General features: G+C 47.2%; 1 protein-coding gene across 2 annotated transcripts in view; it reads right to left on the bottom strand.

Moving 5' to 3' along the window:
• The window catches only part of LOC124555132 (MAM and LDL-receptor class A domain-containing protein 1-like), a 1,074,113-nt gene that overhangs the window by 648,268 nt on the left and 413,746 nt on the right, over nucleotides 1-12,099 (bottom strand). For both annotated transcript variants that reach the window (XM_047128944.1, XM_047128945.1), the window contains exon 2: nucleotides 11,687-11,851. In XM_047128944.1, the coding sequence (XP_046984900.1) occupies nucleotides 11,687-11,851 (165 nt within the window). The remainder of the gene's footprint in view (nucleotides 1-11,686; nucleotides 11,852-12,099) is intronic.

Below are 12,099 nucleotides of genomic sequence, written 5' to 3'. Positions count from 1 at the left end.
AAAAACAGTATAACTTCTGAAAATACCATACACACATACAGTATGGGATCAAAAGTATTAGGACACCCCCAAAAGCATACGTTTTTCATATTAGGTGCAGTGTGCTGCCACCTACTGCCAGATACTTCATATCAGCGACCTCAATAGTCATTAGTCATTATGAGAGAGCAGACTGGGACGCTCCACGGAACGAACTTCGAACGTGGTCAGGTGACTGGGTGTCACTTGTGTCATACGTCTGTACGCGAGATTTCAATACTCCTAAACATCCCTCGGTCCACTGCTTCCGATGTGATAGTGAAATGGAAACGTGAAGGGACTCGTACAGCACAAAAGCTTACAGACTGACATCGTCTTTTGACTGACAAAGATAGCCGACAGTTGAAGAGGGTCGTAATGTGTAATAGGCAGACCACCACACAGGAATTCAAAACTGTATCACGATCCACTGCAAGTGTAAGGAGCGTAAACATTGGACGATTGAACAGTGGAAAAACGTGTGCAGTGACGAATCACGGTACACAACATGGCGATATGATGTCAGGGTGTGATTATGGCGAACGCCCGGTGAACGTCATCTGTCAGCGTGTGTAGTGCCTACAGTAAAATTCGGAGGCGGTGGTGTTATGGTGTGGTCGTGTTTTCCAAGGAGGGGGCTTGAACCCCTTATTGTTTTGCGTGGCACTATCACAGCAATTTTAAGCACCTTCAAATGTTCAAATGTGTGTGAATTCCTAAGGGACCGAACTGCTGATGTCATCGGTCCCTTGTCTTACACACTACTTAAACTAACTTATGCTACGAACAACGCACACACTGATTCCCGAGGAAGGACTCGAACCTCCGACGGGAGCGGCCACGCAGTCCGTGACATGGCGCCTCAAACCGGGCGTTCACTGGTTCAAATGGTTCAAATGGCTCTGAGCACTATGGGACTTAACATCTGAGGTCATCAGTCCCCTAGAACTTAGAACTACTTACACCTAACTAACCGAAGGACATCACACACATCTATGCCCGAGGCAGGATGCGAACCTGCGACGTAGCGGTAGTGCGGTTCCAGACTGAAGCGCCTAGAACCGTTCGGCCACCTCGGCCGGCGAGTGCTCACTCTGAGCGGCTTAATCCCCTTCTTGCTTGCCACTGTTGAAGAGCAATTCGGGGATAGCGATTGCATCTCTCAACACGATCGAGTACCTGGTCATAATGCACGGCCTATGGCGAAGTGATTACACGACAATAACATCTCTCTAATGGACTGGCCTACACAGAGTTCTGACCTGAATCTTATAGAACACCTTTGGGATGTTTTGGATCGCCGACTTCGTGCCAGGCCTCACTAACCGACATCGATACCTCTCCTCAGTGCAGCACTCCGTAAAGAATGGGCTGCCATTCCCCAAGAAACCTTCCAGCACCTGATTCAACGTATACCTGCGGGAGTGGAAGCTGCCATCAAGGCTAAGGGTGGGGTAACACCATATTGAATTCCAGCTTTACCGATGGAGGGTGCCACGAACTTGTAAGTCATTTTCAGCCAGGTGTCTAGATAGTTTTGATCACATAGTTTATATCACGTAGTGTATGATTTTTATTGTGAAACCTGGTTGTAATCTTACAGTTAATATAACGCCCTTTTATCCCCGAAGCTGATAAGAAGAATTAGTTTGGTAATTTTTTGCTGACATGGGTAGATAAACGAAAAAAACAAAATAAAAATAATAAACGGGTTTCGAACACGGGTCGCAAAAGTGTTATGCTGCGACGCTACCAACTGCCCTACCACTTCTGTTCAAATTTATGCCTGATAAATGGTTTATCACGTACGGTGGAAACATTCTGCGACAAATGTGGATAATATCTGACAAACATGTTGCGAATAGAGTAAATGGAAACGAAGTAACAAAGTTAAACATCTTGTATGATGCTGTCGTACAATGATAAAATTTTTGTGCGTCATTCAGTGGTATATGCAAATACTGTATGCAAAATGTGTCGCAGATACTGTTAGTAACTAAGAAGTAATAAAGGAAAACATCATGTTTCATGCGGCAGGTTTTCTGCATGAACAGCGAAAATTTAGTAAGCGATAAGCTTTCTTCCTTTCATTATTTTGTGGGGGTTACCAGCAATAAAAGTTCCGTAAAGGTTTCAAATTTCGTGTAAAGTTTATTGAAAGTCAAATACTGGAAGACAGAAGTATGAGTTTTCGAGCGTGATGGGCTATACTGCTTTGTCATTCTCATCCTCTCCCGTTTGAAAGGCAGGGAATTCTTACCGCCACAGCGATTCGTTCGAGGCAGTCTGGCTGAAATCGTCCCAGTGGTTTGGGAGCTGACTTGTAACGTATATAAATAAATACCTATGTACATACATATGTACGTACATCCTTCTACTCACAGAGGTCCAGTGTGGGTTGTAATTATCGTATTAGAGTGGAACTTGGTAGATTTTCTAATGTGTAAATGGGGAACCAATTTACGCTGGGGAAACGTTCCAATTTTGGCCACCAATTAAAAAACTAGCGCTATGTGTGGTGTCACCGCCAGACACCACACTTGCTAGGTGGTAGCCTTTAAATCGGCCGCGGTCCGGTAGTATACGTCGGACCCGCGTGTCGCCACTGTCAGTGATTGCAGACCGAGCGCCGCCACACGGCAGGTCTAGAGAGACTTCCTAGCACTCGCCCCAGTTGTACAGCCGACTTTGCTAGCGATGGTTCACTGACAAATTACGCTCTCATTTGCCGAGACGATAGTTAGCATAGCCTTCAACTACGTCACTTGCTACGACCTAGCAAGGCGCCATTATCAACTGCTATTTATCTTGTGATGCATGTACCGTCAGAGCTATGTTCACCACTTATGGATTAAAGTTAAGTATTCCAACAGATACGTACTATTTTTGCTAGTCTCATATCCCTGACCTGTTCCAGACCTCACGCCAGCCTGCGTGAGCTTAAACGGGTGCCTTTCGGCTACCCGTCACTGTGGATTGGCTGTCTTGCCAGTCCACAACACTATGAATGCAAGAAACACGTATAGAAATTTTTCCAATGTGTAATGGATTAGGAATGGGATATAGGCTGAATAAATCAAACAAGTGATTAAGGCATAATGTTGATTGTGTTAGTAACTGCCGCTTACACAATTTGTCCGGTATGAGCATCAGAGATGTCGACGAGATGCAGGATCGGTAAAATGACGTGATCAACAGCTTCTCGCTGAAGTTACAGTAGAATCTCAGCAACATGTTCCTGTACACTTCCCTTCCTATCAGGGAGAAACGGAACATGTTCCTGGTAAACGAGTTCTTTTAAATATCCCCTGAACAAAAAGTCACATCGATACGAAACAGGTGATCCTGCAGGTCATGCATCTAGAAAACCTATGAAGATAACATGTTAGTGGAAGGTTGCATTAAGCAGATCTTTCACTAGGCGAATGACATGAGGTGTGCCCCATCTTGCATGAAAACATTGGTTTCCACACAGTGGCACTTGTCCAAAGCAGGGATCAAATGCTGATCAAGATATCGTTGAAGACGCCGCTGAATGAGACAGGTCCGTGGGTAACTGCAACAGATGGCAAAATCTTCAACAAGAAGGGAGTCAGAGATGCCCGGCGGGAGACAACTTGGGAAATCTTGCTCTTTGAAAGAGGAGTAAAGCCGCCAGTCAGCCTTAGTAAGTTGCCATTTGGGTGTGCACGCAGTTGGGTAGGAGTCAGCAAACGGATAGCACGTGGGAAATGGTCGCTCGAGTAGGCGTCACAAAGAACGGACCACTCAAGCAATGGGCAAGCTGGGCAGTACAGAAGGTTAAGTCCAAATGGGAATAGGTGTGCGAGGAGTCAGAAAGGAAAGTGGGTGCTCCAGTGTTAAGGCAGAAGAGGTTGAGTTGATTAAGAGGATCAGCCAGGAGGGCATCTCTCTGACAGGTTCAGGGAGAACCCCGAAGTGGATGATGCTCATTAAAGTCACCGAGTGGCAGAAATGGGGAGGTAGCTGCCCAATAAGCTGAAGCGAATGACGGAGGGACATAAATGGTACATAGGGAAAAGATTAGGTGGGTAAGAAAAAGGTGAATTGCAACAGCTTGAAGAAGGGTAGTCAGGGAGATGGGTTGACTTGAATGTCATGCCGTATGAGCAGCAGGACGCACCCATGAGATGGAACACCGACCTCAGGGGGAAGGCCAAAACGAATTGGGAAGAAATGTGAAAGCTCAGTACGGTCGTGGGAGTGCAATATCGTTTCCTGAAGGCAGAGTACGAGGGGACGCCGCGATGGTAAAAGCAGCTGTAAATCTTCTTTGTGGGACTGATGGCCGCGAACGTTCCACTGGAGGAGAGTCATGATGAGGAAGAGATGTAGGGGTGTCATCTCGGCGGCTGCCGAGTGACACCCTGTGAAGGGTCGTTGCTACAGGGCACAGACATGTGAGGATCTGCTCCATGGGGTCCACAGAAGCATTGGCTTGCTTGTACTGTTGGGCTGTGGAGCCCACACTAAAAAACGGTTGGTGGTGTGCACCCGCAACGTGGAGACTGGCGAGGCTAAGGTATCACATGGCAACACCGTCGAAGAGGATCTTCGAGTCAGCGAAGGCGAAGACCATTTGGTGGACTTCTTTGAGCCTTTCCAGTTAGAGGAAGACTCGGGTGTTGTTTGGCTGGAGGCACATAGGGAGTCTTCACGGGAGTACTCCTCCTGCCCTTTCTGGCCTACCAGTTGTGTAGCTGGTGGCTTCGCCCCTTGAGGCGAGAGTTTGATGGCTTGTTGCACAGCTGGACGGGGGGATGGCGATGCTACCATGACAATGGGCGATTTCACAACCTCAGAGCTGAATTTGAGGTCGCATATCTGCATGGCCATGTCCTTCATGGAGCGAGGGGTAATAAGAACAGAACTAAATGGGTCAGACAGGAGAATACAGGGTTCACGACTATGCAATAACTTGCTAGCAACTGGGTAAGGCACTTTTTCCTTTACCTGGATATCTTGGGCAGTCCGCTCATCAAGATACATGGGACAATCCCGAGATGAGACAGCATGGCCACCATTACATCTGATACATAGGGTAGAAGCAGGCGGACAATGACCCTCATGTGCATCCCTACCACAGCTTACGCATTTGGCTGGGTGTCGACAAGACGTTCTAGTATGGTTGAAACGATGACACTGGAAGCAATGCATCAGGTTCAGAATGTACGTCTGGAGTGTGATAATTTCATAGCCTGCTTTGATCTTGGACTGAGGCACCACTCTATCAATGGTGGGAAATAGAGTGTGCGGGCACTAAGGGGATTCTACCTTTTTCATCACCTGATGGACGGCAATGACAGCCTGATGAGAGAGGCAAGATTGGGTTTCAGCTTCGGTTAGACCATCGTGCAGCCTGGTGTAAATAACACTATGGGAAGAATTCAAAGTTCTATGGGCCTCAACACGAATAGGTTAGCCCTGGAGAAGTGAGGCAGCAAGCAGTTGTTGTGCTTGAGAATGAGAATCAGAAGTAGTCTCCAAAAGCAAAGTGCCATTCCGTAAATGGGAGCAGGATTCCACAGGGCCGGCAATTGCATCAACACCTTTCTGAATAACAAACGGATTTAACGTGATGAAGGACTGACGTCTTCAGTATGTGCGACCATGAGGTTGGTTGGTTGGTTGGTTGGTTTGGGGAAGGAGACCAGACAGCGTGGTCATCGGTCTCATCGGATTAGGGAAGGATGGGGAAGGAAGTCGGCCGTGCCCTTTCAGAGGAACCATCCCGGAATTTGCCTGGAGTGATTTAGGGAAATCACGGAAAACCTAAATCAGGATGGCCGGACGCGGGATTGAACCGTCGTCCTCCCGAATGCGAGTCCAGTCGACCATGAGGAATCGTGGTGCAGTGGGAAGGGTCTTTGAATCGTTAGGCTCATTACGTTTACGTTAGGTAGACGTTGAATGTGAAGATGATTGGCTCATTGCAGGAAAATCCACCATGATTGCCAATGTCTCTGATGGCGCACTCCTTGCAACTGGGGGCCCCCTTCAGAAGGGGGCGCACCCGCCTTAGATTAATGTTCACACCTCAGGTCACATTTCCCGAACACCAGAAAGAGGGCCGGCCGGAGTGGCTGTGCGGTTCTAGGCGCTACTGTCTGGAGCCGCGCGACCACTACGGTCGCAGGTTCGAATCCTGCCTCGGGCATGGATGTGTGTGATGTCCTTAGGTTAGTTCGGTTTAATTAGTTCTACGTTATAGGCGACTGATGACCTCAGAAGTTAAGTCACATAGTGCTCAGAGCCATTTGAACCATTTTTGAACCAGAAAGAGGGATCAATCGGCAATTTGGGAAGGTTGGAGCTAAGGCAATTTCCCCTCCCTGGGCCTGGCCTGTACCAGGTGGTACATGCGAGCCCTATCTGTCGACCTGGGGCTGGGCATTACGTGTTACCCAGTCACCTGTTACGCATCAGACACGTGGGCCAGCCTTCAGGAGCGCACAGGAAGGAAGAAGAAAAGGAGGTACCTCAAACGCCGAAGCAGAGGAACGAGAGGAGAAGGGAAACAAAGAAAGGAAAAGGAAGTGAAGAAACAGTGGTGAGACTGTTCTTACGTCAGTGACAGACAATGCAGAACGTTCCCAATAAAATCCCAGACGTGTTCCCCAAGGGAGGCGAACAACAATAGCAAGAGATAGACATGCAGCACGGAAGGTAAAAGATGTGGCAAAGGCTGGGGCCCCTTGGTAACTAAGCACGAACCCACCAAAGGGTGGTGAGCCCCCGGGGGGGCCGAGAAATAAAGAATACAACATATATACAACAGTGCGTCCCGGTGTCATACAGGCGTCACGTAGAGCTCATGGACGTTCCACCAGGCCTACACCCGTCTCCCATTCATTTCCTCTCCAGGCACTGCTGCCTTAAATCCACACACCTACGCCAGCTTCACCAACCCTGACAGAAGGCTCATCAGGACCTTGGACTGTTGTAAACTCTTCTTCAAAATCCAGCAGCAGTTTAGAACAAACTCGTTACCAGCTACTCCCAGTTCTATAAACATCATATCCTTACCGAAACCAATAAGAAAGACTACAGAACGCCTGAGTAGGGAAACTGTTCCCACCCCTGAGCCCAATAATACCTCAAAACAAGCTGAAAGCACACAATATACAGACTACCAGGCTATGCAACCACATTCACATCTGCAGAGCCTCATACCCCCCTGCTCTCCTGTCTAGGCCCCAGTTTCCTCCAGCCCAAAATCCTGCAGCTAAACTCAATAATCATAGTCAATCCCACATAGAACTCCAGCGCTGGTGTCAGTTCACTATTTCCCTCCGAGTTGACATCAACCCTTATCCCACAGCATACCGACCATGAAAGCATTTTCACTCCAGATGTCAACCTCGCTTTACTGCAGAAATCCTCGACCCAGCTGAAATTCACTACCTATCTGTCCTACTCACTATGCCCTACAGAGTCATAGCAAACCCTTTCACTCATTCCTAGTGTAGTGTCGGCAGACTTGCCAACACTACGCACACTAATTGAAAGAGGCGGCCAAGATGCACGCGCTAACTCACGCAGGCGGGCGTTAGGTCTGAAACAGGATACGTAATGAATGCTATAAAGAAAAGTACGTAGCTGCTGGAATACTTAACTTTAATCCATCATTTGTATACAGCGTACTTGATGATACAAGTGAGACTCTCTCTAGATAAATGCAATATAATGCTAATGGCGCCTTGCTAGGTCGTAGCCATTGAGTTAGCTGAAGGCTATTCTAACTATCTTCTCTGCAAATAAACGAGGCTTCGTCCGTTGCATCGCTAGCTAAGTCGTCGCTACAACTGGGGCGAGTGCTAGTAAGTCTCTCGAGACCTGCCGTGTGGTGGCGCTCGGTCTGCGATCACTGACAGTGGCGACACGCGGGTCCGACATGTACTAATGGACCGCGGCCGATTTAAAACTACCACCTAGCAAGTGTGGTGTCTGGCTGTAACACCACACCTAGTACCTATCCGAACCACATACTGGATTGCTCCCCTACAAACTAGAGTGTCTACAGAGAAACAGCTTATACTCATATCGGAAGCTATCAGTTATCCGTCGAATACTCAATTACATCCCGCATGCAGTCACCTTCCTCCATCACATCTTGTCGAAAGCCATAAACCACCGCATTCCAACGAAACCAATTTGTCCCCAACGACCCACAATCCTAACAGGCTGCCCTCCTCCACATCTAGGAATACTGTCACTTATGTTGATCTTTACTGAAGACCAGTGATAAAGACACACCTACACGCCACTGGAAATTAGAAAGGCACATCAGGTATCAGCTAAACACAAAGAAATGCCAGGTTTGGCGCAAAACATGAACCAACCTCAACACCACGCTAACGATAATCTCTTCCAGTTACTGAAGAGGCTTTCGCAGTCTTACAAACAACAAACCTTTCCCCTACACTCTCTCCTGCGAAATAATCACCCCTTTACCAACAATCTAATTCAAGCCAAATTTGTAACCAATCCGTTTGACATTTTCACGATCCCTGATGACCGCCATTTACATTACGCCATATTCTCAACAGTCCTGGAGTGCACCAATATCTCCCTCCCACCACCTGCTCCTGGCTTTCAGTACACAGGCAACATACCACAGACAGAGATTAACAATGTAGTAACAACACAACACATTCAACAGATAATCCATAAGAGACATGACACACACCCAATCATGACTGCATTACGTATAGACACTTGAAAGAATGATCCCTTTTGTCTAGAGACACCCCAGACAGCAGTGGGATACCAGTCAGACTGTAGCCCACTATATGGACTGACAACCAGGAGTGATAGTCTGGGATGCCACTCCTTTTCATAGCAGGATATTTTAGTTGTCATCCGCGGCCCCCTTACAGTATAGCGGTACATCGACGATATTCTACATCCCATTTTGTTGCCGTTCATGACATGCCATAATGGACTTACAGTTCAGCGAGATAATTCCCGCACACACACGGCGAGAGTTTCTACTGCTTGTCTTCGTGATTGTCAAACCCTACCTTGGCCAGGAAGCTCGCTGGATCTCTTCCAAACTGAGAACGTTAGGAGCATTATTGGCAGGTCCTTCGAACCATCCTGGAATTTTATAGATCCGTCGCCTCCATTGGACAGAAGTTGATACAACATCTCTCACGATGACATCCAACAAATTAATCAATTAATGCAAAACCGATTAAATTCTTGCATAAGTGCCTGAATAACTCATTCAATTTTTCTGTAATTGTAATCAGTTTTTTATCTGTTCATGTACATCACTTCCACCGTCTTCCGTCCCATTCAGATAATTTCTGTGGTCAGTCTTTTTTTTTTTTTTTGTCTTAGAGTGTAGGTGTAGAAGAGCTAGCCACAAGCCATAATGTTTATTTTCCTCTGGGCAGCAGCTCAGGTGCTGAAGTGTGGACACATGCACGCAAAACGATTAGTCTATGCTGACAGGCGTAGTGCACTCAGTGGTGGAGTTACGACTGTGTGAAAAACATGAGGCCTTAATTATGTGACGTGTTAGCGGAAGAATGTTAGTCTTGGCGTTATGTAATGTATCTACTGTATCTTGGTGCATGAGGAAGAGTGTGCTGTAATCGAGTTTCGAATTATAAGTGCTCCTCCATACATGGAGCACCTTCTTCTTCAGCATGACAATGCCAGACCGCATATGAGCGCTGAAATATCTGCAACAATCTGATATCTTATATTCCCTGTCATCGAGCATTCTCTATAGAGGCACGACTTGGCCCCATTCGGTTTTCATCAGTTTCCAAAAATTAAAGAATTCTCTCGATAACGTCGCAGTGATAGTGGTGAAGCGGCGCAAGGTGAGTTGAGGTTGCGGCTCTGTCAGCGAAGTTAAACATTCTCTTTGACGGTTTCAACGATGTCTTCGTCGCCAGGGTGACAATGTTAAGAAATAAATATGGGACCATGAAGAAGGAAGATGTAGAATGTTAATAATGTTCGTTTTACACTACTGGCCATTAAAACTGCTACACCAAGAATAAATGCAGATGATAAACGGGTATTCATTGGACAGATATATTATACTAGAACTGACATGTGATTACATTTTCACGCAATTTGGGTGCATAGATCCTGAGAAATCAGTACCCAGAACAACCACCTCTGGCCGTAATAACGGCCTTGATACGCCTGGGTATTGAGTCAAACAGAGCTTGGATGGCGTCTACAGGTACAGCTGCCCATGCAGCTTCAACACGATACCACAGTTCATCAAGAGTAGTGACTGGCGTATTGTGACGAGCCAGTTGCTCGGCCACCATTGACCAGACGTTTTCAATTGGTGAGAGATCTGGAGAACGCGCTCTCCAGGGCAGCAGTCGAACATTTTCTGCATCCAGAAAGGCCCGTACAGGACCTGCAACATGCGATCGTGCATTATCCTGCTGAAATGTAGGGTTTCGCAGGGATCTAATGAAGGGTAGAGCCACGGGTCGTAACATATCTGAAATGTAACGTCCACTGTTCAAAGTGCCGTCAATGCGAACAAGAGGTGACCTAGACGTGTAACCAATGGCACCCCATTACGCCGGGTGATACGCAGTATGGCGATGACGAATACACGCTTCCAACGTGCGTTCACCGCGATGTCGCCAAACACGGATGCGACCATCATGATGCTGTAAACAGAACCTGGATTCATTCGTGCACCCAGGTTCGTCGTTGAGTACACCATGGCAGGCGCTCCTGTCTATGATATAGCGTCAAGGGTAACCGCAGCCATCGTCTCCGAGCTGATAGTCCATGCTGCTGCAAACGTTGTCGAACTGTTCGTGCAGATGGTTGTTGTCCTACAAACGGCTCCATCTGTTGACTCAGGGATCGAGACTTGGCTGCACGATCCGTTACAGCCATGAGGATAAGATGCCTGTCATCTCGACTGCTAGTGATACGAGGCCGTTGGGATCCAGCACGGCGTTCCGTATTATTCTCCTGAACCCACCGATTCCATATTCTGCTAACAGTCATTGGATCTCGACCAACGCGAGCAGCAATGTCGCGATACGATAAACCGTATTCGCGATAGGCAACAAACTGACATTTATCAAAGTCGGAAACGTGATGGTACGCATTTCTCCTCCTTACACGAGGCATCACAACAACGTTTCACCAGGCAACGCCGGTAATCTGCCGTTTGTGTATGAGAAATGGGTTGGAAACTTTCATCTCAGCACGTTGTAGGTGTCACCACCGGCGCCAATCTTGTGCGAATGCTCTGAAAAGCTAATCATTTGCATATCAAAGCATCTTCTTCCTGTCGGTTAAATTTCGCGTCTGCAGCACGTTATCTTCGTGGTGTAGCAATTTTAATGGCCTGTAGTGTGTTTAAACAGCTTTAATAGTTTTCATATTAAAAATTCGGGGGAATTACTTGTCAGTATACCCTCGTGGATGCATATGTAGTAAGTGAGTGAATATAGCAAGCTGTATTTCACACGGATAATTTTCTGTTTGGCCATGCAGATCTTCTGAGAGAAACGCCTCTTGACATCATTTTCCTCTGTTTCGTAGAACTTCACTATGTATCTCAACGCAACTATTATGAAGGATATAGTGTGCTAATAGGCCAAATTTGGACCATAGTGTTGAGTGGTAAGTGGAGTGTACTCACTGACGCAGACGGGCAGCTCAACGTTCCAGCGGCCTCGTACGCAGGTAGCATACTGGTCGCCCAGCAGCCGGAAACCTGGCGAACACTTGAAGCGCATTTCCTGGCCGCTGTTCCTCATGCGCGCGATGCCGTTAGTCAGGATCAGAGGCTGGCACCGGTAAGGTTCTGTCAACATAAAAGTCATTTATTCACAGAAACAGATCAAAAGTCATCATGCTTTTCGCAAATTACAATAATATCACAAAACCACCAAGAACTCGGGTAAATGAAACCTACTCTTTAGGAATAAGCATAGGTTTCAAAAAAGACGGTCGTGTGAAACCCAGCTCGCGCTATTCGTCCACGAAACTCAGAGGGCCATAGACACGGGTTCACAGGTAGATGCCGTGGTTCTTGACTTCTGCAAGGCGTTC

Source organism: Schistocerca americana, chromosome X (genome assembly GCF_021461395.2).
Source record: "Schistocerca americana isolate TAMUIC-IGC-003095 chromosome X, iqSchAmer2.1, whole genome shotgun sequence".
NCBI classification, from domain to species: Eukaryota; Metazoa; Arthropoda; class Insecta; order Orthoptera; family Acrididae; genus Schistocerca; species Schistocerca americana.
The sequence above is the reverse complement of the archived record's forward strand: the minus strand, read 5'-3'. Positions and strand labels throughout refer to the sequence as shown.